We start from the raw sequence: 27,495 nt of genomic DNA, 5'->3' as shown, positions 1-27,495 counted from the left end.
CCTACACAGGATCGGAATAGACGATGAAAAGCTTCTGTCTGACTTTTTCTGTCAGACATTCCGCTCGTGTGTACAGGACATAAGCCTAACTCCGGTTGTCCAGTTATTTTCCATAAAAAACAAATGTGACCTGACACAACCATCGTGACAGGCCTCCATCCCTATTATACATGTATATACAAAGAACAGTGGTCATGGGACTTTATATGAGGCATGTCACTTCAAAGAATAGTAATACAAAAAGTACATAAGGTAAAAATACGATTGTTTATTATACAAACAGGATAAAAACAAAATACATAATGCGATTTTGGAAATAAAGCCAAAAAAGGCCATTGAAAGCTGACATATGACACATGATAGGTAAAATAAATTCATGATAGATAGATACATGATAGTGTTTGCATGAGCAAATACATGATAGATATAAGTAGTAAGAAACAGACTGTTTTGGCATTCGAGACCTCTACGCGTTTCGTGGATCTGTCCACTCGTCAGGAATATAATGCCAAAAATATCAAAAAATGTGGATAGTAAACAAGAATGGTATATTGGTAAAGATTCCCTATATTAAACAAGGAAGGGAAGGTCTTGAAGAACAAAGGGTCTAATACTTACATGTCAGCTCAAAGAATTGGCCCAGCTACTGAGAGGGCAAACGGAGGGTGTCAGATACAGTGTCTGACCCGGGGCGGAGGCAGGGGCATCCCACCTAAACCAAGGGAACAGATTTCTGTGATGGGATCCATATAAGTGGAAAATCAGGGGACACAGCTAATCTGCACAACTCTGGAAAATATATGTATTACTATTCTTTTAAGTGATGTGCCTCATATAAAGTCCCATGACCACTGTTCTTTGTATATCCAGTTATTTTCAGTATATATAGAGTGAGGAAGAGTTATGTTTCTATCAGGTCTTAATTTCACCATGACTATGTTGGGGATATTTTGCCTCACTTGTTATCTCTTTGACACCTTGAAAAGAAGTAGGGGGGGAAAGTGGAAAACCAGTGCTGGATCTGTAAGGTTATCTTACTGTTATTTCTATCATTGTTGCTGTACTGTAAATAATCTGGTTCCTAGGCTTCTTCTACACCCAAGAGGATCTGCATGGTTTCCCTGGCTTGTAGTGTAATGTAACAAACATGGAAATTTAGGAACCTCACCACTGCTAAATGGACCAGAAACTATTTTTATCTAATAAAAGTCACGGGAACAATCCAAACAATCTTTGTATAGTCCGTCTGATTTTATTGGAATAAGGTTGTATCTGGACCTTTTAGTAGTTGTGTGGCACTTCAATTTCCATTTTTGTTACATTACACTACAAGCCAAGGAAAGCATGGATATCCTCTTGGGTGTGTAGAATTGAGAGAGTGATGGGGGCTCAATATGTTGGCTGGATTTGGGCTTTAACCACAACAGTCACATTTCATAATCCACCCCTTGACTTGCTAAAGACCCCATGCAATCAAATCACTTTCTCCCTAAGGTAAAAGTGGGTTTCATTTCTTGTTATCCCTTTCACCTCTTCCTCACTGATCTTCCATCATCTTTCTTCAGGAGAATCCATACATGATGCGTAAACCGAATTTCCGCTCTTTATCTGGCAATGACCAGTACGAGGGCTTCTGTGCTGAGATGTTGATGGAGTTGGCTGCTCTTCTGAGGTTCAACTACAAGATCAAACTTGTTGAGGATGGACTGTATGGAGCCCCGGAGCCCAATGGATCTTGGACAGGGATGGTGGGAGAGCTGATAAACCGGGTAGGTGGTGGCACCCGATTTATTTTTGGCAGTTGTATTCTGTATTTGTGCTTTATGAAACTTCTATCTGTATTTGAAGTGTATTGCTTACCAAGAATGTTGGACTTTGAGGCCAGGAGCCTGAAGCACACCTTCTTGAAAATAAAAAAAACAACTGGATAAAATATAAAAATTTTCCTTCAAAAGTCATGAAATGATATTGGGTTAATTCAACCAGTGTATGATGTCTAACATGTATCTATACTGAAATGTCACCTACAGCTAACATCAGGCCTCCAGTGGGAGTGTTTACTCTGTAGGCTGGTAGGTCCTTATATGGAGGAGGGGGAAGTACTTATATGGGTTTAAAAGAGGGTGAGAGCCCAGAGAAAGTGTTGTGAATGATGTTCAATAGCAGTCCAATCAGAAGGCTGGAAAGAGTCTAAAAGTATTCAAAAGTGCAGGCCAGGAAACCTTGTTATGCAATTCAACTTCTAGCACAGCAGGGACTGGTGGATCACAATTTTAAGTGCATTACATCATAAATCCTTTTGGAGTTAAAATTCTTTACTCTTACTTATTTGTAAAGTGCACCACCTCAAAGAAACTCATGGGATGTCACTTTTCATAAACTGAGACCTGTCCAATCCATTGGCTCCCACTGCTGTCAATCAAATCCAGTGATACAAGAGCGGGGGCGGGGCCGAGTCCTGATGTCTGTGTCAATGGATGCAGCAGCGGGTCTCATGACTGTGCCTGCAAGGGTGTCTCCATGGAAAGCAACTCTCCGTGGGGGCACACGATGAAGAGGAGGGGCCAGGAGCGCCGCCAGGGTACCCCAGAAGAGGAGGATTGGGGCTGCTCTGTGCAAAACTCTTGTACAGAGCAGGTAAGTATAACATGTTTGTTATTTTAAAAAAAAAACAAAAAACAAAAACAAACCTTTACAATCGCTTTAAGGATGTATTAATAAATACAGAGTTGCAAAAATTTGTGTCTTTCATATCTGCTGGAGTCCAACTTTAAATAACTATTTAAAAATTAAACAAAATTGTTAGTGTAGAGTAAAGTAGAACTAAAGCCAAAACGTTTTTTTTTTTTTATTTTCATTTTGGATAGTGTAGAGTGTTATTACCCCTGTCAATTTTTTGTCAGCTGTGACCCATTGGGAGATTTCCTTTCACTTCCTATCACATGGCCACAACAGGAAGTAAGAGGAAGTCCCCCAAAGTGAGGGAATCCCTAGTTACCATCAGAACTAGTGTACCCATTGAAATATTTCCCTTCTATTCCTGTTCTGGTGACAACCTGAATTTTTTTTTTTCATTTTAAGTGATAATGGTCACCAGGACTAATAGAGCGTGTGAATCTCCCTAAAGGGGGCACAGACAGCAATAAAACCTGGCAGGTGTTCTAATCCCTCTCCACTCTATCCACAAAAAAAAAGTTTTACTTTTATTTATACTTTAACCACTTCCCTACCGACCTATTGTGGAATGACGTCCGTAAGGTGGCTCTGTTATCCTGACTGGGTGTCATATGATGTCCAGCAGGATAAGCTGCTTGTGCGCGCTCCCGGAGGTGCACATTGCGGTGATCGGTGGTGCTGTGTGTCGCTCTGATACACCTCATCTCCGAGCGTGGTAAAGAGCCTATGAGGTAGGCTCTTAACCATGTGATCAGCTGTGACCAATCGTAGCTGATCAGAGCGGTAACTAGGAAGTGCCGTTAATCGGCTTTCCTCGGTTCGCGCTAACAGGGAGAGCTGATTGGCGGCTCTCCTGATGGTGGGGGGGGGAGGGAAGGTCTGTGCTGATAATCAGTGCATTAATTATCAGTGCAGCCCCCATCAGAGTGCCTACCACAGAAGCTAAGCAGTGCCCATCAAAATGCCAATCAGTGGGCATCAGTAATGCCTGTCAGTGCCCAAAACAGATGTCAATCAGTGCCCATCAGTAATGACTGTCAGTGCCTCCTCATCAGTGCCATCTATTAGTGCCCATCAGTGCCGCCTATCAGTGCCCAATATTGGCACCCATCAGTGCCCATCATTGCCACCTATTAGTGTCCATCAAGGCCACTTATCAGCTCACATCAGTGCTGCATATCCATGCTGCCTATCAGTGCCCATCAGTGGTGCATATCAGTGCTGCATATTAGTGCCTCCTCGTCAGTGCCCATCAGTGCCACCTTATCAGTACCTGTCAGTGCCGCCTCATCAGTGCCTGTCAGTGAAGGAGATTTTTTTTTTAATAACACAAATAAAGAAAAACGTTTTTTTTTTTTAAATTTTGGTCTTTTTAAATTTAGTTTGGGTACAGCGTTGCATTGTCATTCAAAGTGTGACATCGCTGAAAGCTGAAAATTGGCCTGGGCAGGAAGGGGGTGAAGGTGCCTGTAATTGAAGTGGTTAAGGCACTGGAACCTTTGTTATATGGCCCCTGTCTAAGTATATGTCTGTATAACCCTGTTCAGAAGAATGGTGAATAATTTGTACCAGTCGATCAGGTTTTACCTTTCTGCAGTCTAGCGGGAGACTAATTACATGTGATTTCTGATTGTTTGTTAAGGGTAAATACACTTTGTATATCGCCGTTTGCCTTAAAGGTCATTTCCATCTGACTTCAGGTCCTTTAATTTGCCATTACATTCTCACTCTCCTAATGTGCTGGCAGCCATGCGATGTTGGCGTGTTTAATCATGTAGTCAGTGATATGTGCATAAGGTCGGTAATTATTGATGATAACGAGCAGAGATTACATGAAGCTGTTCAGGCGGTGGAAATATTACTGGCTGAACCCGTGAGAATTATATATCCAGTATGTCTGTGCCAATGTATCAGATTCCTTCCTGTGGGGAAGCAGCAAACAGTGACGGGCCTCAGGAGAGATATTACAGGTTAATAGGGTCAGAAATATAAGTCTTAACGGCCTTCGGTTTTGGAGCTTTGGGTGAGTGTGGGCTTTGTGTGAAAGTGGAAGGAATTGGCCACATTGAGCTGCGGTTAGGGCAGGCTGAGCATAGTTCAAGCTCATTAGCACAAAATTTGTACACTTTAAAGTGACCCCGACTATCCTGGAAAGAAAGCGGCTTCATACATACACTATATTGTCAAAAGTATTGCCTTTACACACATATGAACTTTAATGGCATCCCAGTCTTAGTCCGTAGGGTTCAATATTGAGTTGGCCCACCCTTTGCAGCTATAACAGCTTCAACTCTCCTGGGAAGACTGTCCACAAGGTTTAGGAGTGTGTCTATGGGAATGTTTGACCATTCTTCCAGAAGCACATTTGTGAGGTCAGCCACTGATGTTGGACGAGAAGGCCTGGCTCGCAGTCTCCACTCTAATTCATCTCAAAGGTGTTCTATGGGGTTGAAGTCAGGTGCAGGCCAGTCAAGTTCCTCCACCCCAAACTCGCTCATCCATGTCTTTATGGATCTTGCTTTGTGCACTGGTGCGCAGTCATGTTGGAACAGGAAGGGGCCTTCCCAAAACTGTTCCCAAAAAGTTGGGAGCATGAAATTGTCTAAAATGTCTTGGTATGTTGATGCCTTAAGAGTTCCCTTCACTAAGGGAACTAAGGGGTCAAGCCCAACCTCTGAAAAACAACCCCACACCATAACCTCCCTCCACCAAGTGATTTAGACCAGTGCACAAAGCAAAGTCCATATAGACATGGATCAGCGAGTTTGGGTGGAGGAACTTGACTGGTCTGCACAGAGTCCTGATCTCAACCTGAAAGAACACCTTTGGGATGTATTAGAGCTGAGACTGCGAGCCAGGCCTTCTCGTCCAACATCAGTGCCTGACCTCACAAATGCACTTCTGGAAGAATGGTCAAACAGAACTTTACACTGTAGCAGCGATCCCAGTGCCAATCCAATTGCACTCCACTGGCTGGTCAAACACCAGGTCCCCTTGTGGCCACTATGGTTCTGCCAGATGAACCCTACTTCACTAATGTGTCCTACAGTGACTAGGGGTCAGCAGGCAGAAATAGAGCAGCAAGAGGTGGGACTTTATGTCCCCTATGTGATATAAATAAAGTTTTAGTGAAAAAAAAAATTGTCAAAAGTTACACTCAAGCACCTAAAAACCCCCCACCCAAAAAATTGAGTCCATCCCACTCCCACGTAGATGCATATATGAACGGAAACATACTGTACATGTTGGGGCGCCTATAAATAAAACTGTTGTGTGTGCTACATAGGTTAGATATTGGCATGCAATCAATGTGAATGCAAAAATTTTAGGGCCATTGTTCACAGTTAACCTTAAACTGATGGGACCAGGAGGCTGACGTGATGTGCGTCTGACGTCAGCACAGGGGAGGAGCCTAGCACCGGCTCCAAAGGAGTTGTCAGACGGGGCGCCAACGAGCCTCGGAGATGCCTCACGGGGTGAGAGACCGCGAGTGGCCGGCTTAGGAGCGAGCGTCCGGCTCCCCATCTGTCCCACTTCCCCCCCCACCGTTACCCGCTGAAGCCGCGGCAGCAGCCCTGAAGTGCCCTTCCGCTACGGACTCTAGTGGAGGTCGTCCTCAGTGTACCTTCCCCCATGCTTATCGCCCGGAGCGGTGAACTGCCTGTGGTACGGGTGATTCATGAGTCCCGGCCAGGGGGCTCACAGAGCGGTGCTGCAGCTCTCAGTGTAAACCGAGCGCCGGGCGCTGCAATAGGAAGCAAGACAAGTAATTAAAGGATCCACTGCATCGCTCAGTTCTCTGGGAAGAAGAAGCAAGGTAGGAGATGCTTCGTTGATTCCACTGTATAATAACTGACAAGCTTGGGTATGAACTATGCGGGCTCAATCTGGAGCACCTGATGCGAGACAGGGAGATCTGGAAAACGCATGCAATTAGGGCTCATTGTTACCTTTTCCACAGGCCCTGTTAAAAAGGACTGGAGTATTGAGGCTTCTCTGGTTTCTCCCCTCTGTTTATTAGTCAGAAGCGGACATCTGAGTTGAGAGGTTTAGCATCTGTTGAATGTGCCCTTCGTAGGGATTGCCCTGCCCCTGTCACCCTCCAGTTGTTGGGGGCTTTTTTCTCTCTCCTGAGCATGGTCCCTGGGCTGGGATAGGATCAGTTAAGAGAAATAGTCACAAGACAACCAGCCTCAGCGCTCTGTGGCCTGGAAGGAGGAAGGAAACGGCACATCCACCTCAGAGACTTAATACAGCCCCTAGGGGTATTGTAGACCTTTCACCCTCACGGTTTGTGGGGGGGAGGAGATCTCTAAACAGAAAAGTGTTTGGAGAGGGGAGTGCGATACGCCTTTTCATTAAACCATAAAAAGGGGCGAACCGGGACAGGGAGTGGAAGTATGAGAGGCCGGTCATCAAGATTAGCGGAACCCCATAACCCAAGAGAGAGCTTAAACACCAGCTCTATACAAAAATACTTAAAAGAAGCAAGTGCAAAGAGCCCAGGAATGGAGGTGAAACACCCAAGTACAAAGAGGAAGGAGCAACAGAAACAAAAGGGGGGACAGGGTGACAGAACTTACGAAGAGCCGGATTCGGAGGGGGCGTCTGCATGTAGTGCGGCTGAGGAGCAAAGAATCATGGCTAAAGAAATGCTCACTAAACTGGAAAAAAAACTAGAAAGCGTGATAAAAGAGGAGATTTTAAATGTCCGCTCTGATATGGGACACCTTCTCCGCCGGGTAGAGGAGGCTGAAGAGGCCTCAGGTATTCAAGCCAAGGACATATCAGACTTAAAAGAACAAGTCAGGAAGATGCAAAATGAAATTCGTTTGTTGGCGTTTAGACTGGAGGAACAGGAGAACCAGAGCCGGCGACAAAATCTACGCATCAGATCTATCCCGGAACAACAAAATGAGGATCTGGGAGAGAAGATGAGGAAGATTTTCAACCCCCTGCTGGGCAGGCGAGAAGACGAAGTACTAAGGATCGATAGGGTCCACAGAACAAGGAAGCCCCCCCATATAAAGCAAGACACCCCTAGAGATGTTATAATCAAATTTCATCAATATGAGGACAAAGAAAAAATCTGGAAGAAATTAAAAGGGGCCCCTCCAATAAACTTTGAAAACAAAGATCTGCAGATATTCACTGATCTTTCAGCAGGCACTATGGAGAGGAGAAGACAGATGAGACCAATCCTTGATCAACTCAGAAGGGCAAATCTAAAATACAGCTGGGGGTTCCCAACATCCCTGATAGTTACCAAAGATGGAAGATCCTATAGAATGAGATACATGGAAGAGACGCAGGACTTCTGTAACAACCTGGGCATTCCCGTCCCTGATTTGTTATAGGAGCTGGGGGGGGGTGTGGGGGAGGAGAGGAGAGTGTGAGGGGGGGGTCCCCCTTTTTTTTTTTCCCCTCTCTCCCTCTCTCTCTCCTCCTCGCCCCCCCCCTTCCCCCTAAGGGGGCGTCTACTCTCGGAGGCACGAGGACCTACGTACTATGGACTCTAGTTTAAATTGAATAAAAAGTAGTGATTGGGAAGGCGGATCGTTAGAAGGTCTTCTCTAAATAATATAAAATAATTTGTATAAGGTCCGAGTGGAAGGGGTGTTGTGGTGGTGGGGGTGCATCACTAGGCGGGGACGCCCCGAGTCTCCATCTCCTGTGTCTCCCCCTCTTTGGGAGGGGCAGGCACTGGACGCCGGTGCTGGAGCTCACCCCTGGGGGAGAAGCACCGCAGTGTGGAATGGGTGAATTTCCATATGGGCGGGCTTTTGGCGAAGCGAGCGCCACGGGGTGGTGGTGGGGAGGCGGGTTGGAGGGGGAGGTGGGAAGGGGGAGGAGTGGGAATAGGGAGGAGGGAATTGGGGTAGGGGAGGGGAAAGGGAGGGGGGGTTTGGGGGTGGGAGGGGCACAAGAGGGGGGGGATAAGAGGTGGGAGGGGGTATTTGCGGGATGTGCTCGTGATGAGCAGAGTATAGAGGTAAATGCTCACCCCATTAACTATACCTGAGATCAAATTTATATCCTATAATGTAAAAGGGTTAAATTCACCTAGGAAAAGACATAAAATATTGAGGGAACTGTGCCTCCTACGCGGGGACATAGTCTTCCTGCAGGAGACCCATCTGACCCTTGACACAGGGGTCAGGCTGTTCTCCCCAAGGATCCCTCAATGGTTTTACGGGGACTCCCCTGACAGGGGGTCTAGGGGAGTCGCCATAGGGTTGTCTAAGGCATCGAACTTCTCTGTAAGGGACAGACTAACAGACCCTAAAGGTCGCTATATTTTTCTAAAAGGTTCTATCGGCTCAAGAATGTTTACGTTGGCTAATGTTTACTGTCCTAATAGAAGCCCAACTACTTTCCTGGGACAAGTGTTGGAGAAACTGCTGGGATTTGGGGAAGGGGAGGTGGTCTTGGCAGGGGATTTAAATTTCTGCTTAGACCCCGCTCTGGATAGTACGTCTCGTGCCCAGGGGATAAAGAAGGTGTCATTAGGGGCAATTAGGCGGAAATTATTCCACAGCCAGTTAATGGATGTGTGGAGAGTGCAACATGCTAAAGAGAGGGATTACACCTTCTTCTCCCCTGTGCACGGGACCTACTCCAGACTGGACTACATTTTTGTGGACCATAGTTTATTGGAGGAGGTTGTAGAAACTAGAATTGAAATAACAACCCTTTCAGACCATTCCCCTGTTACGATGAGGCTGAAGCTTCCAGAAGCGGGGAGAAGTTCTCTTTCGTGGAAGCTGAATGAGGAATTGCTCAGGGATCCCAAAGTGTTAGAGCAGATCCAGAATGAGGTGAATTTCTTCTTCAATACAAATGATACGGGTGAGGTATCACCCTCTATTTTTTGGGAGGCGCACAAAGCCTATATCCGAGGGACCCTTATATCTATAGGAGCAGGTCGGAAAAAAAAAAGGAAGGAAAAAAGGGAAAAACTGATAGAGGATTTATTCCGTTTAGAACAAGCACACAAAAAGGCCAAAGGGCAGGATCAGGACTGTTACCGTTTAATGGTTGCTGGGAGGGAGGAGCTGAGGGACATGATGGAGCAGGATGCTAAGAGAGCCATTAATTTAATAGCCAGGGACAAATATTTATGGGCAAACAAGTCGAGTAAACACTTGGCTAGATTAATCAGGAAAAAAAGAGGGCGGAACTTTATCGAGAAAATAAATAGCACAGGTGGGAAAGAGATAGCGACTAGCGGAGGCATGGCTGAGGAGTTTAGAAAATTTTACGCCGATCTTTATTCTATAGGACAAAGGGGGGGGGGGGGGGGTTAGTGGCCAGTTAGCCAGGAGTAGAGAATTCCTGAAAGAAGCAGGCTTAACGGTGATGCCCATAGAGGATAAGGATCTTTTGGATAAACCAATTGAGGAAGAGGAAATCTTAGCAGCCCTGAGAGACTCCCCGAAGGGTAAGAGCCCAGGCCCAGATGGTTTCTCTACCATCTACTTAGAGAAAATGAAACACTTACTGGTCCCTAGGCTGTGTCAATATTGGAATGACCTGGGCACCAGATGTGAGATGGAAGGCGAGGCATTGTCCGCTACGATAACCCTGATACTGAAAGAAGGGAAGGATGCTAGGCTGTGTTCAAGCTATCGGCCCATTTCCCTGTTAAACGCGGATGTTAAATTATACGCCAAGGTGCTGGCTAATAGACTGAAGGGATGTATGGCCGGCCTGGTGCATCCGGACCAGTCCGGCTTTGTACCCGGAAGACAGTGCAGGGACAAAGGGGTACGGGCGGTGCTGTTGTCGGAGTTCTGTAGATGCAGGGGACCCCCAGCTCTATTCCTGTCGATAGATGCCGAAAAGGCATTCGACAGGGTAGACTGGGGGTTCCTGATGAATACACTGGAAGCCAATGGGTTCGGGTCTAGGTTTATCTCCTGGGTCAGGGCTCTATACAGTAGCCCAACAGCAGCTGTAAGGGTTAACGGGGCCATTTCAAAATCTTTTGGGATGGTAAATGGAACAAGGCAAGGGTGCCCGCTCTCCCCCCTCTTGTTTGTCTTGTCCCTTGAACCTCTCCTGGCCTCCATTCGGAACAGTCCTGACTGCAACGGGGTGAGGGTGGGAACGGAGGAGCATAAACTGGCGGCATTTGCCGACGACGTTTTATTTTTTTCTCTAACCCCAGAATAACCCTCCCTAATGGGCTCCGAATCCTCAGATTATACGGAGAAGTTTCCAATTTTAAAATTAACCCGGGTAAGTCCGAAATCTTAAATATCAGTTTAACTAAGCAGGAAGAAGTCCATTTAACTGCAGGGTTTCCCTTTCCCTGGAAAAGGGAGATCAGGTATTTGGGAATTAAGCTAGCCAACACCATTAAAGAGTTATTTCAAAAAAATTACATCCCATTGTTAGATGAAATCAGGCAAGAGGTAAGAAGGTTGCGGTCTAGGCCGCTCTCATGGTTTGGGCGAGCTAATGCTGTTAAAATGATGATCGCTCCGAAAATTTTGTATAAATTCCAACTGTTGCCGATTCCCTTACCAAGGTATTTCCTGAAGGCTTTAAGGAAATTAATCAGTGAAACTGTCTGGGGTGGCAACAAACCGCGTATCTCCTATGCAACACTGAGTAGAGGGAAAAAAAAAGGGGGAATAGCGATACCAGACTTTAATAGGTACTACATTGCTGTAGTGCTCTCACGGGTCATTGAATGGAGCAAGAAAGGGACAGACAAGTGGTGGGTGAACATTGAGTTCTCCTTAAGAAATAATAATTTGGCACACTCACTATGGAACCCTCCAAAGTTTAGAATATTTAGCACTAACACATCTTTATTAACTCAAAACACTTTTAAATATTGGGATAGAATACATACACAGCACAAATGGTCTTATAATTCACCGTTGTTATATATGAAAAACAATTTATTTTTCGAACCAGGGATGAGGGAAGTGGGAGGGAATTGGTTAAAAGAGGATTCTATTCAACTGAAAAACTTTATTAGTAAGGGGAAAATTTGCACTTTCACGGAATTGAGTAGAGAATCAGAACTTTGGGTAATGGACAGATGGAGGTATCTCCAGCTCTCCCACTTTATTGGAAAACTACCGAAGCCTCTTAGAAGTATGGAAGAGCTCAGACCGCTGGAGAAACTCTGTACGAAGGAGTTTTCAGGAGGTGTCATTTCCCAAATTTACAGAATATTGGGAGCGGAACAGGAGGAGGTGACGCCTCCATACATTAAAAGGTGGAAGAAGGAACTGGGGTCACAGTGTAATAGGAACACAATAGAAAAAATTTTGAGATTGGCTCACCAATCAGCACTAGACAATAGGAGAACGGAAATTCACTATAAAGTCCTAGCAAGATGGTATGCCACCCCAGACAGAGTAAGCAAAATGGATGGGACAAAGGTCAACACCTGCTGGAGGGGATGCCCAACTGTGGGCACAATGGCCCATATCTGGTGGGAATGCCCTATCATTAAGGCCTTCTGGAAAAAAATCCTGTCATTGACAAAGGAATTTACAGGGAGGGAAATCGAGGAAGATCCATGGGCCTGCCTCTTCCACGGGACTCAGGATTCAGTTAAGAGTTACCAATCCTCTCTGGTCCCTATAATATTAGACTTGGCCAAGAGACAGATCGCTTTAAACTGGCTGAATCCATCAAGTCCTAAAACGCGAGATTGGCTCTTTGACCTTAACGAAATATTTAATGTCGAGTGCCTAGACAGGTGGGGAACGGAACCTGATGAGGATTCGGAGCATATGGGGAAGTGGACAGGCTGGATTAAATTCAAAAGATCATGGTCCTATTTAAAGGAGATTATATAAAAATGGTATAACAAGGAAGGGATATTCATTTGGAAGGGAGCTGGTAAGATGTGATATGCACCTACCAAGGAACATCCCGCAGGGTTGGGAAGGGAAGGGTGGTCGGGAGGGTAGAGGGGGGCGAGGGCGGTTGCGGTGGGCAAGCTTGTTTTATTCTCTGAATTTATAGAATGATTGTACTGTTGGAATGCCCCCGGTGGGAAATGTTCTGTAATGAAAAATGATAAATAAAGATTTAAAAAAAAAAAAAAAAACCTTAAACTGATGACCCACTAAGGGAAAATTTAGGGTACTGAATTTCTTCATTGTTTTACAGGCACTTGCAATTTGAAGTCCTCATGCACACTGGACATTCTAAAAAAGGCAGTAGCTTTAGCTGTAGAAAGCCGCGTTAAAAGCGCAAGTTTTGCCGCGTTTTTGCATTAGCACTTTTTAGCAAAGCTATACTCCCACAAGGTCCAAGGAAAAGATCCATAGGGCGCATGTGCTGAAGAAAAGCATCCCCACAACATGATGCTGCCACCACCATGTTTCACGATTGGGATGGTGTGTTCAGGGTGATGTGCAGCCAGGGGCGGACTGACCATTTGGGCACTCGGGCACTCGGGCAACCCCATCAGGGTTGCCAGCCTCAATAAAACCAGGGACAGTATTTAAAAATCTGTGTTTTTTTAAAAATCCCAAGATTATAGCTGCCCCGCCTCTCCAGTACCTTTTCAGCGTGTGTACGTGTATTCTGTGTGTGTATATTGTGTGTCTGTGTGTGTATACTGTGTGTGTGTATTGTGTGTCTGTGTGTGTATACTGTATGTGTGTATACTGTGTGACCCCATAATCTATTGCCTGGGGGCCCCATAATCTCCTATTGCCTGGGGGCCCTATAATCTCCTATTGCCCGGGGGCCCCATGAGTTGTCAACCCGCCCCTGTGTGCAGCATTAGTTTTCCACCACACATTTGCTTTTAGGCCATCTAACCAGAGCACCTTCTTCCACAATGTTTGCTGTGTCCTCCACATGGCTTCTCGTAAACTGCAAACGGGACTTCTTATGGCTTTCTTTCAACAATGGCTTTATTCTTGCCACTCTTCCATAAAGGCCAGATTTGTGGAGAGCACGACTAATAGTTGTCCTGTGGACAAATTCTCCCACCTGAGCTGTGGATCTCTGCAGCTCCTCCAGAGTTACCATGGACCTCTTGGCTGCGTCTCTGATTAATGCTCTCCTTGCCCGGCCTGTCAGTTTAGGTGGACGGCCATGTCTTGGTAGGTTTGCAGTTGTGCCATACTTTTTCCATTTTCAGATGATTGCTTGAACAGTGCTTCGTGAGATGTTCAAAGCTTGGGATATTTTTTTATAACCTAACCCTGCTTTAAACTTCTTCACAACTTTATCCCCGACCTGTCAGGTGTGTACCTTGGCCTTCGTGATGCTGTTTGTTCACTAAGGTTCTCTAACAAACCTCTGAGGGCTTCACAGAACAGCTGTATTTATACTGAGATTAAATTACACACAGGTGAACTCTATTTACTAAGTAGGTGATTTCTGAAGGCAATTGGTTCCACTAGAATTTAGTTAGGGGTATCAGAGTAAAGGGGGCTGAATACAAATGCACGCCGCACTTTTCAGATATTTGTAAAAAAATTGGAGAACCATTTATCATTTTCCTTCTACTTCACAATTATGTGCCACTTTGTGTTCTTCTATCACAGGGATATGCAATTAGCAGACCTCCAGCTGTTGCAAAACTACAAGTCCCATCATGCCTCTGCCTCTGGGTGGTATGCTTGTGGTTGTCAGAGTCTTTCTATGCCTCATGGGACCTGTAGTTCTGCAACAGCTGGAGGTCCGCTAATTGCATATCCCTGGTCTATCACATAAAATCCCGAAAAAATACTTTTACGTTTTTGGTTGTAACATGACAAAATGTGGAAAATGCCAAGGGGTATGAATACATTTTCAAGGCACCGTATGCAGTTGCAGGTTTCAGGTACATTGTGCAATGCACTTTGGTTGTTAAACCTGCTGTTTTGATGCGTTTTTGCATGCAGTTTTCATGCATTTTGCAATTTGCGTTTTTTTTTTCTCTTTAAACAAACTGCATATAGCTGGTAAGGAGCGGGCCAGGAAGCTGGCCGCTGCGACCTTAACAACTGATGCGTCATTAGTTGTCTCTGCTCGCTCCTCCCCTTCTCTTCCTGACCTGCTGGGCTGCATGCTCGGGATATGGGTCCGGTATGGATTTTGGCTGGGACCCCATGCCATTTTTTTTTAGCATGGTGTTCCCCTCCAAAGCCTGGTATGGATCCGGTAGGGGGGACCCCACGTTGTTTTTTTTCCCCAATTTTTTTTTTTTTTTTGGTAATTTTCTTTTTACATTCAGCTGTCAACAGGGAACTCCGCTGACAGCTGATGACTCACCGGTTGTTAAGGACACGGCGGCCAGCTTCCTGGCCCGCTCATTAGCAACCAGCTATACACAGTGGGGTTGATTTACTAAAGGCAAATCCACTGTGCACTGCAAGTGCACTTTGAAGTGCAATTGGAAGTGCAGTCGTTGTAGATCTGAGGGGATGATCTGAAATGAGGGGAAGCTCTGCTGATTTCTGTCATCTAGTTAGGTGCAAGCAAAAATGCTGTTTTTTATTTTCCTTGCATGTCCCCCTCAGATCTACAGCGACTGCACTTCCAAGTGCGCTTGTAGTGCAAAGTGGATTTGCCTTTAGTAAATAAACCCCAGTGTGTTAAAGTGAAAAAGAAATGCATAAAAAATATAAAAAGTCATTGGTAGCACACATGTTGAATGCCGCTCGTTCATGTATCCCAGACCTATGGAAATCTACTGTTTCACCACCCCAGAATAGATGAAATTAGGATAATGGAAAACATGACAGCCTTATTCCATGGTAGAGAGGAGGAATGTAGGGAAACCTGGCGGCCATGGATGACCTTCACTTGTACATCTCAGTATGTTGATCGTTGCGCTGAGTAGTCACCAAGCATTGAAATTTATATGGGTGGGTTTGGCTGGGCGGGGTGGTCTGGGGGGGAGGAGGAGGGTGTTAGAGGCTGAGAAGTTATATTTATTTATTTTTCCCCCCTTTTTTTTTCTCTCTCTCTCTTTTTGGTGTTTTTTTTTTTGTTTTTTTGTTTTCTCTTATCCCTCTCTCGTGACCTCCAGGGGATGGGGTCAGGGGAGAGACTTCTTTTATTCTAAAGTAGAGAAGGGAAGGTATAATAGAGGAAGAATTTGAGTTATGGATGGAATGTAATCCAGGTCAATAATTGTAGTAATATTTATTACTAGGCATACTGTGTGGCTCTATACTCCTAATTGTATGAATTTAATAGGTGGTGTCGCTGGTTTATTTGTGATTATTCTGAGGTTGGATGGTTAGATTTGTTCTCTACTTTAATACAGGTTTATTTCTTTTTTTTTCTTCTCTTTGTTGTCATTATTATTGTTTTATATTGTTCATATGCTTTGTTATATACTGAAAAATATTGAATAAAGAATTATATATTAAAAAAAAGGAAAAAAAATTGCAAAACCCATCAAAAATACAACACTTGCATTTTTGGTGCGGCTCCATTGAAGTTTATTAAATGCAAAATGCAATCTGCTGCGAGAAATAAGTCCCAGACCCTTTCCGAAAATGCATCGGCTGAAAAACACATAGCTGTGAACATAGGGTTAGTGGTCTGGATTGCAACAAGTACACACCATAGAGGGATATGCTTTATTCATATTTCATGTCTGAGGTTTACAACCACTTTAAGTCAGGAAGGGATGGGGGGGGGGGAGTAGGGCGAGACATCCCCAACATTTCCTAGCCCTAGAGTTCTATAGATTTTTTAGTTGGAAAAAAGATTTTCTCTGCAAACCAAGTGTCATAGAAGTGACCTGTGTTAAATATGTATTTTTAAAAAATGTATTTCATATAAATGAGGACAAAATAATATAAATTCAATTTTAGCTTGTAAGTCTGCACTTCTGTTTTAGGTGTATGGGTAACTTTTTATAGGATTTAGCCAGTTTCTGACCTTTCTCTACGTGCCTGGAAAACATGCACATAGAACTCTAATGAGCTAGTTTGTAGAATGAATACATTCCCATAAAAACTAATAAATGAAGTTTATGAGTTTTGCAACATTTTAGTCCACAGAGGTCAATACAAATAATAATAATTTTCAACTAAACACACTACTAAGAAGGTAATATATTCAGAGGAGTTAGAGTACATATAGGAATGCATCAGCTGTAATGTAAGATAATTGAAGGGTTTGTACCGCAGTGGAAATGTCAATATAACTGCTCTGAGGACCTGCAAGGTTACAGCTAAAGGGAAACAAAAGTATTTTTTTTCGGTGAGTACATAATTTGAATCATTATTATAACAATTATCATAAAGTAATCTTTGACTTGACTTTCACATTTGTCCATCCTTGCTTTGCCTTACAAATCAATGGCTAACATGGTCCAATACTCTACTACTTCTATACTTAACCCCTTGGAGCCGGCGCCCCATGGCTCTTTAAGGGGTTTAGGATGCCGGGAGGTGGGACAAGGTTTACGATCATGTGACCAATCACAGCGGTCACATGATGGGAAAGCTCCCAATCGCAAGCTGCGATCGTGAGCTTTACATTAGCCACCAGTAACGGTATCGGGAGCGTGGAGGGTGCGCTCTCTTGGCCCAGCTTTATTCCACCAAATTCACGCAAATATGCGGTCGCTTGAAACCAAGGCCCACCACCAAGGCCGGCGCCAACAGATTAAATACATAGAGTCCTCATTTTATCCACTTGACCTCCCACTTCATGACCAGTCCATTTTTTGCTATACGGCACTGCACTTTAACTAACAATTGCGCGGTCATGCAATGCTGTACACAAATGACATTTATATACTTTTTCCCCACAAATAGAGCTTTCGCTTGGTGGTATTTGATCACCACTGCTTTATTTTACTTTTTGCTCTATGAAGGAAATAAGAAAAACAATTAAAAAAAAAAAACAATATTTTTTACATTCTGCTATAAACCATATCCAATAAAAAAATAAAAAAATACAAATTCTTCATAAATGTATGCCAGTATGTATTCTTTACATTTACATGTTCCCACCCGTAGGAGGTCATATGACATCTTGGATTTGAGTGGAGATATCTGAATGATGCCTGCAGCTATAGGCATCATCCAGATATCTTTTTTTCAGCCAGCGATTCCCTCATAGCCGCTTGATTGCTTTTACAGGTGGCAGAAGGGGACGCCCCCCCCCCCCCCCCTCGCCGCCTTCCAGGGCTTCTCCAGGCTCACTTGTGCGATCGGGGAGCCAGAGAATGACAGCGCTGGTGGCAGTGGTTTACCATAGAGCTGGCAATGGACCAGATGTCCCCGGCCATCTCTATGACCCTCGAAGGCCAGAAGCAACATGATGTTACTTCAGGCGCTGGCAGATGTAAACACTGCCGTTTTTTTTTTTTTTTTTTTTTTTTTTTGCTGGAAAGCCTGAGATCGATTTTTTTTTTTATCTCAGGCTTTCCAGCATAGAGGAGAGATGTGGGGACTTATAGTCCCCTGATATCTCCACAAAGAGGACCTGTCATGCCCTATTCCTATTACAAGGGATGTTTACATTCTTAGTAATAGGAATAAAAGTAATCAAAATATAAAAAATTAAGGGGAAGTGTAAAAAAAAAAAAAAAAAATACAAATAAAAACAAAACAAAAAAAAATTCAATTGCCACCTTCCCCCCGCACGCAGAAGCAAACGTATACGTAGGTCGTGCCTGCTTATGTAAAAGGCATTCAAACCACACATGTGAGGCATTGCCGCCAATGTTAGAGCAAGAGCATTCATTCTAGCACAGGACCTCCTCTGTAACTCCAAATTGGTAACCTGTAAAAATTCTTTAAAAATCTTCTTTGAGATTTTTAAGTACCAACGTTTGGCGCCATTTCATGAGTGTGCACAATTTTAAAGCATGACATGTTAGGTCTCTAATTACTCAACATAACATCATCTTTTACATTATACAAAAAAAAGGGTCTCTGCTAAAAAAATATATATAATGTTTGGGGGTTCTGAGTAATTTTCTAGCAAAAAAATCATAATTTTTATATGTAGGATAGGAATGCCAGAATTGGCCTTGTACAAAAATCTGTTGTGGACATGCCTGTTTATCCACATACATGCTGTTGTGCGTGTGCACATCCTTGCGCTCTTAGTTAGGACTCCATGCCCAAAAACATGCACGTTTTTTGCACATGTCCATTTCCTTTTGGCATGTTGGTGGACTATCGGGACAAAAAGGTAGTCACAGATAGCTATTTCTATGAAAAATGTCTTCTTGAATATTCAGCTCCCCTTTAAGTTTGCCCTAAATGCTTCCAGTTCTTCAAGTCTTCAGCCATTCTCACATTCCGTGCTTAACAGTTCGATTGTATTATAATTTTTGCCCTCCCGTGTATTCCATTCTTGGCTGACTTTTAAGCGTTCCTGCAAGAATCCTGAGTTTAATTAATATTTATTGCCGACCAAAACAGCAGCAATCCAGGGCATTCAAGAGAATCACCATCTCCGATTGATCAGAATTCCCGCCATTAATCACCTGCTAATGCCCCTACATTCTGGCATGGTGACAGCGAACAAGATTTTATTAATGAACACGCTGTGGGTGGAGGCAGAAGGCTCATCTGTCTGGCCTGGCAGTAGAGACTGGAAAGGCCTTGAGGCCTGCTGGCTGCTGCAATGTGAGGATTCGTTCGTTCTCGCTGAGAGACTTAAATGATGATGGCGATGATGATGGCACTGCAGGGAAAAAAACTGGCTGCCCTCTCTAATAAAAGATGGCTGGGAGGGGGCTATCCTTTTAGTCAGTGGTACACCTGAGTCATATAACTGATCCTAGGTAATTAATGCAGCTAACTTCAGGAATGGCTAACTGGTCCTAATAGCGTTATAAAGCTTTATATGAAAAGTAACACCTCCCTATATTATGATAAAAGGACACAATTATCATGATTGGGAAACACTGCATATCATACGTAATATATATGCATATTTTTTGCTCTGCTATATCGGCATATCTGTTTTAATTGGTATATTTATTATAGTGTCATGGACATATAATAGTATGCAATAGGCTCAATTTATAAAGCTTCAAAGTGACCTTGCCATTGAAGAAGAACATCATTCTGTATGTTTTTTTTTTGCTGCATAAATATGTTTTCAAGCCCAGCAGTTCTAGAATTGTCCTCTTGCATGGCTCCTATACTACAGGTCCCATTTCATTCCGCCATCTTTTTTTCATTGGAAGGTGACTGTTTCTTCATGGTTCTTTGGAGAAGCTGATGCCTCCTGGGATATGTGACTTTGTGCTTGCCTTGGCAAGAATGGAGGCAAGGGGGATTACCGAACATGAATAAGAGCACAGTTTTACCACCCCCTGACCGTATGCAGCCACTGTACACATGCCACACATGCTTTGCTTTGCGACCACAGCAAAAATGAAACCGCAAGTTACATTTAGGTGGGCAATAGTGTCATCGACCGCGACCCACATAAGTGTATGAGGCTGCACTGCAACCACATGCATTGCATGTTGTGCATTGGTTCACTCTTTTTAGGCTTAAAACAGGCAATGAGAACAATATATAAATGACAATATATCACCTCCTCACTGCCTGTCAATAGCCCTCGGAAAAGTGATCAATTGCAGAGAACAAGCCCTAAAAGAAAAAAAGGATCTATAAACAATTTAAAATAAATGCTCTGCTATTTTATGTTGTGGATGGGTGGAATTGGGATTGTGGAAAATGTCATTTTTGAGTGAAGGTTTGCTTTAACTAAAATGATCTCCAAAAAGGCATACAAAGAAGATTGTAAATACTTACCTTTCTTTATAGCCGTACCACCACTGAACATTGCTCTGAAGAAATCCGTAGTCTGCTGGCAAACATTTTTTGGAATTTTTATCTCTTTGGTTTTCTTCGGCAGTCATTGATTTCTCCATTTTCTCTAGAACAGAGCAGTTTTCAGTGGCATAGGCAAGTTAAGTACATATAGGTACATAGTAGGTGAGGTTGAAAAAAGACACAAGTCCATCAAGTCCAACCTATGTGTGTGATTATATGTCAGTATTACATTGTATATCCCTGTATGTTGTGGTCCTTCAGGTGCTTATCTAATAGTTTTTTGAAACTATCCATGCTCCTGGCTGAGACCACCGCCTGTGGAAGGGAATTCCACATCCTTGCCACATTTACAGTAAAGAACCCTCTACGCAGTTTAAGGTTAAACCTCTTTTCTTCTCATTTTAACGAGTGGCCATGTGTCTTCATAAACTCCCTTCCGCTGAAAAGTTTTATCCCTATTGTGGGGTCACCAGTATGGTATTAGTAAGGCCTGTGTATTTCCACAGGCATTCTTCTTCATCTTCCACAAATTCCTCTTACTGGCCTTCTAGTCACCGCAGGACACAGTAAAGACATGGAGGTCAGCAGGAGGAGACAGGGAGAGCTATGGGGGACCCAAGAGATTGACACTCCAGGAAGTGTCGGTTTCCTAGTACACTTCACCAAAAACGTTCTTCAGATTTAAGCAGTTTTCAGCGAGGTAAGTTTTCACAGTCTTCTTTTACCAGTATGCCTTTTTGGGGTGTTTTCAATTACTGACTCCAGGTCACTCTAATATGAAGATTCTTATTCTTTTTACTCGGATGAAAGCTTGGCCCCTTCTGCCATCTATTCCTCATTGTTGGCCAGTGAGGTAGCCCATTACAAAAATTTGCCAAAAATGAGGCTTAGGCTGTCACACGGGTAACCCTTGCCACTAGCAACACATGTGGGTTAGCTTTCAACTTACCTCTGTTGGATCATTCCCTCATTGGCCCTGATTGCTGCCAAATCTGACTTTCTAAAGACGGGACAATGAGGTAACGACATCCTACTGGTCCGCTACCCAGGGAGCAGTTCCATAGGCACTGGCAGGCAGCCTCTTTGCAAACCCAACGCTGGTTATTTGCAACCATTGTCAAGATCACCTTGGGAGGTAAGAGAGGAGTGGCTGGCTCTCAACCACAAAACCAAAAGCTGGGTTTATGTTTTTTTGTACCGGTGCGCCCCCCTAATTATGGGCAACGGATGTGCTGTATTGATTAACAAACCTGACATTTAGGCAGCTAGAAGTGATTGCTCTATGCTGCCAATACCAGTTCTTCCTACTTCCCAAAGTTTGCCTTAAGGGAGACTTAAATATACAATTTTCTAAATAAAATAACACTTTCACCACTGGTATCTTTCTTAGCCTCCTTCTTTACAGCAATATATTTACCATTAACAAACCAGTGCCCTTTAAAATGACATTTTACTTAATGTATAGCATAATATAAATTGTCAGCCTGAGGGCCTAGGCACACATCTGATTTCTTCATCGGTTACAGACTGAGTACCTTTCACTTTGGAGGTGTGAAAGACATTTATCCCTGGCCAAGCAAGTTTACCATTGTTACAGGAAGGAGGGGAATGGGTGTTAAGGGTTGCAGCAGAAAAAAATGGATTATTTCTCAGCTATAAACCTAAGTGATAATAGCTGCATGATGTTACTTGTCAATTCTGACCTAAAATTGTTTTCCAGTTACAATGTGTCTCTATGTTATAGTTGTTATTTGATGTAGGACCCCAACATTGCGTTCGTCATTAGAATCCTGATAAATCAGTACTGTTGATAACCATTTAAAGACCCCAAAATTGTATCCTGTAACCCAATTGAGATCATTACTAAAGGTAAGCTTACCAAAACTGATATTTCAGTTTTTGATACATGCCTTTGACTTCTCCCAATAAACTACATCATTAATTAAAACATCCCTTTTGGGTAAAAATGACCTTTTAAAACCAAGAGAATAAAGAAGAAAGATGAGTAAAACCTAATTGAATGAAAGCCACTCAATTTTGTTTATAATCCTTTCTCATATCCTGGTAGCAATTCCCAATTTCTTGTAAGGTGTCACAGGGACAGGGAGTAAAAGAGAATCTCAAAAATGGAATCACAGAAAGTGTAATTTTTCCCATTCCATAGAAAGCTGAAATAAAATGGAGGTAGCCTTTAATTCAAAATAATAATGGTATTTGGTAACACCAACCTAATAATAAATGAGGGGTGGGAATTGTAAAGGAACTTTACATGTTACCTGACTAAGAAGTAGGGTTTAAATTAGAAGATGTTCTGGTAGTCCCACTGTGTGTTGTCCATGACAAAAAAGCAGGGTATACACTTGCACATGGTGGGGGAATTGTAATAGGCTCATCTTCAACCAAGGGTGTCCAACCTGCGGCCCACAGGTCGCATGTGGCTCAAAACAAAATTGTAAACTTGCTCAAAAATGTTGACTTTTTAAAAACATTTTTCTAAAAATGCATTTACACTTAGGGAATACATGCGACCGAAGACAGATTTTATCTTCACAAGGAAAAATCTCCCACTCATCTCAACCTTATTAATGTCATCTGTTTTCGGCAGCACCTATATTTGTGAGCAACTATTTTCAAGGATGAAGCACACGAAGGGTAAAATTAGAACCAAAATATCTGATGAGCACCTTGAGAATTGCTACTTCAGCCATCGAACCAGATACCATAGGCGTGCGCACAGGGTGTGCCAGGTGTGCCTGGGCACACCCTAATCGCCTTGTGTGGTGCATATTCCCCCCTGTTTAGACCACTGATATTTCATCCCCCAAAAACTGTTATAAAAGAAAATTAAAAAAAATAAAATAAAATAAACAAAATTACACTGTCCACTGCCCTACTGACACCATCAGTACATATACACACGTATATGTATTTGAGCTTTGGGGTGCACACCCTAATGCAAGAGGCTGCGCACACCTATGCCAGATACTGATGCGTTAGCTCATCAAAAACAGTGTCAAATAGGGCACTAGTTTCTAGTTGTTGCCCTCTTTTACTTTAGTAATAAAAAAATATTACTCAGGTATATTCTCTATATCAGTGATCATTAACTTGTCATGATCACACATTTTATGTGTGGCTCTAGACAATTCCTCTTCTTTCAATGTGGCCCAGGAAGGTCAAAAGGTTGGACACCCCTGCCTTAAACTGTATGTGACTATGAAGTAGTGTATAAACAAGAAGATGGTGTGCATGACTAACACCGGGGGGTGGAAAATCCAAGATGGCAGTGGAAATTGTAATGAATCCACTTTAAGGTGTGCATAACTAAGACCAGCCATAGACAAAGCAAATTTCTCTCCTGCAACAGTGTTGACAGGGGATACCCCTCCTGCCAAGTCATTGTGTTCTCCAGGCAGAGGGGCAGAGAAGCCGCCCTCACCAGGAGAACACTGTAATTATTGCTAGGGGCTATAACAGCCTATAGTGATAACCACATGTAAAATCCAGTAGGCTGGTTGTACCAAAGTTGATTGAATGATCAACTTGAGTACATTCAGCCTGCCCATACATGGTTTGAAACTTGGCCGATTCCTGCTGAACCGTGGCCGTCTATGGCAGGTTTAAAAGGCAGGGTATAAAAGATAGAGTGGGAACTGTAATAGGCTCACCATAAACTGTACATGACTACCAAATAGGGTGTAAACTAGAAGATGAGGGTGATAATTGTAATAGAACCACTTTAGGGAGTGTATGACTAAGACACAGGGAGTAAGCTAGAAGTTAGGGTTGGGAATTGCAATAGGTCCACTTTGAAGTGTGCAGGTTGTAGTACTCCCACTTTAAACTGTGCATAACCAGGGTATAAACTAGCTGATGTGATAGTAATAGTCCCACCTTAAACTGTACATGACAAGGATGTAGGGTTTAACCTCCCTGGCGGTATTCCCGAGTCTGGCTCAGGGTGGAATTTCAGAACCAAAAGCGGTAACCCCGAGCCAGACTCGGGATTGCATCACAGGATCCAGGAACAGCTTACTTACCTTGTCCCCAGGATCCTGCGATGTCTCCCCACAGTGTGATCGGCTCATCCTCCGCTTGATTCATCATGGAACCGAGCTTCGTTCCCTGTGAGCGTTGCGACGCACGGGGGCGGAGAACGGCGCCAAATTCAAAAAGTGAAACACACAAAATACATACAGTATACTGTAATCTTACAGATTACATTACTGTATGGAATTATTTCACATCCCTTTTGTCCCTAGTGGTTTGTCCAGTGCCCTGCATGCAGTTTTATATTATAAAAACTGTTCTTTCTGTCTGGAAACTGGAGATTGTCCATAGCAACCAAAACCGTCCCTTATATCAAAAGTGGTTTTAGACCAGCTAGAAAACAGCGATAATAAATTAGAATCACTCGCAGAACTGAGCGATAGTGATTTGTGGGGAGATCCGTCATCAAACACTGAAAAGTAATGACAGCGAAATTCTGCAACTGAGCAAATTTTAGTGATTTTGATTTGATTACATTATTGAATAATTTGTATTATTATTATATTATTATTTGTTATAATTATTTATAGTTAATTATTATATTATAATTTATGATTTCGTTTTTCAAACTTTATCAAACCCGGGATGTCTACTAGACTCTTGTTTGGACAGATTTAAGTGAGTTATTCCTAATGCCGCGTACACACGGTCGGACTTTTCGGCTACAAAAGTCCGACGGACGCCGACGGACCAAGAACATGTTTCAAATCTTTACGCCGTAACTCAGCCGGACCCAGAAATCCGCTCGTCTGTATGCTAGTCCGATGTACAAAAACTGACGCTAGGGCAGCTATTGGCTACTGGCTATCAACTTCCTTATTTTAGTCCGGTGTACGTCATCACGTACGAATCCGTCGGACTTTTGTGTGATCGTATGTAGGCAAGTCCGGTCGTTAGAAAGTCTGTTGAAAATCCGCCAAAAGTCCGTTGAAAGTCTGTCAGACGGGCTGTCGGACTTTTGTAGCTGAAGAGTCTGACCGTGTGTACGCGGCATAAGAATTACAGACCTACAATATAAAACGCCAAATTTCCATGCAACATAATTGTACCGCTTTCAGCATCAAAAATCTGAAATAATCATACCACCAGGGAGGTTAAACAAGAAGATGAGGGTGATGATTGCAAAAAAAAATCACTTTAAGGTGTGTAAGACTAAGAAGCAGAGAGTAAACTAGAAGATGGGGTTTGAAATTGCAGTAGGTCCACTTTGAGGTGTGCAGACATCCCAAGTCTCCCGCGAGGTGGGGGAGCCTCCCGCATTTCGGGGGCAGCTCCCGGACACCCGCAAGTGCTGCCCGATATCCCAGCTGCAGGTCTGATCCTGGATGGTCCCCTGGTTCACTGTCCGGGATGATCAGTGCAACAGGAGGGACAGCTCTGGACATCGATCAGCCTGTATAGCTGAGAGCCGCTTCTCCTTCTCTCCCTCCCTCTCCCTGTCGGCTAAAAAGCTATACAGGAAGATCGGTGATCACAGCTGTCCCTCCTGCTGCACCGAAGCAAGGTATAAAATAAAAGACAAGGTGAGAATTATTGTTGGGCCACTTTAAGGTGTGCTTGAATAAGAAGCAAGGTATAAAATAAAAGATGGGAATGCGAATTGTAAGCCCACTTTAAGGTGTACATTACTAAGAAGCAGGATGTAAAATATAAAATGGCCGTGGGAACTGTAGTGAGCTCTCTTTAAAGGGTGCATGAATAAGAAGCAGGGTGTAAACAGAAGATGGGGATTGTGAAATGGGTGTATGCTGAATAATAGCTTCCAGCTGAGGCTATCATGGGAAGTTGTTGAAGTGTTTACCCATAGAAAACCTATAATTGCATTGTTTGCATACAGCTAAGCAAAATGCACTATGCGCGTCCTTGATGGGCAATTTATTAGTGCATTAATTCCGGTCATGTACCTTCCCATCAACCTAAGGGATATACGGATCATTCCATCCATCCCACGTACTGATACTGTCACTACAAGAAGATGAGAGAACTCCAAGACCATCACTGCAGCCGCCGGAGACATCAGTAGATTATTAGCAGGCATTGGATCACTATGGCAGATGAAAGCTAATGAGGATAGCCTCCAGGATTGTATGACAACCATTATTTCTCATTAAAGGGTGACTCCAGACAGTTAAATAGCCAACTAAAATATGCATATAGGAGTTCTTTTTTTTAAAACTGGCAATGGATTTATAAAGAAATTCACTTATTCCTCTGTTCCCACCTTCCGCTATTCTTTAACCACTTGCCAACAGCCGCACGCCAATTTACGCTGGCAGAATGGCACGAGCAGGCAAAAGGACGTACTCGCAAACCAATCAATATACACTTATTGCGATTTTTTTTTTTTTACCAAAAGTATCTAGAAGAATACGTATCGGCCTAAACTATGGAAGAAATTCGTTTTTTAATATATTTTTTGGGGATATTTATTATAGCAAAATTGTAAAAATATTGCTTTTTTTTTTCAAAATTGTCGGTCTTATTTTGTTTATAGCGAAAAAAATAAAAACCACAGAGGTGATCAAATACCCCCAAAAGAAAGCTCTATTTGTGGGAAAAAAAGGACATCAATTTTGTTTGGGTGCAGCATCGCACTGCACCCAACTAAGGCAACTAAGGCAACGCAGTGCCGAATCGCAAAAAATGCTCTAGTCAGGAAGGGGGTAAATCCTTCCGGGGCTGAAGTGGTTAAGATACTTGGCATGAAGATGGTGACATTATATTTCAGATTTGTACATATGCGGTTTTCTAGCTGTTTTGGCTACTAATTATTATCACTTACCTTGAAATTTTCCTCTTGTAAGCCTACCTACCCTTCCCTGCCCATTAGCTTACCAAGAAGGCTCTGATTTCAGCGTTCAGTTATCATATATCTATTTTAGAAAGATTGACATTAAACTGGAAATCTGTTGATAATCCAGGACAGGTTCCCTTAGTAGAGAACCCTCCATCTTCCCCCCATGCTAATATTTTCCTTTGCTCGTTCGCCTGTCGAAGCCCTGGGTCTAATCCTTGTCTAAGCTCCAGG

The 27,495-nt window shown here is 43.3% G+C and overlaps 1 protein-coding gene across 2 annotated transcripts in view; it reads left to right on the top strand.

Moving 5' to 3' along the window:
• The window catches only part of GRIK5 (glutamate ionotropic receptor kainate type subunit 5), a 591,069-nt gene that overhangs the window by 445,979 nt on the left and 117,595 nt on the right, over positions 1 to 27,495 (top strand). For both annotated transcript variants that reach the window (XM_073602012.1, XM_073602011.1), the window contains exon 12: positions 1,566 to 1,769. In XM_073602012.1, coding sequence (XP_073458113.1) covers positions 1,566 to 1,769 — 204 coding nt within the window. The remainder of the gene's footprint in view (positions 1 to 1,565; positions 1,770 to 27,495) is intronic.

Source organism: Aquarana catesbeiana, linkage group LG10 (assembly GCF_042186555.1).
Source record: "Aquarana catesbeiana isolate 2022-GZ linkage group LG10, ASM4218655v1, whole genome shotgun sequence".
Classification (NCBI taxonomy): domain Eukaryota; kingdom Metazoa; phylum Chordata; class Amphibia; order Anura; family Ranidae; genus Aquarana; species Aquarana catesbeiana.
This window is presented reverse-complemented; position numbering and strand designations above follow the sequence as displayed.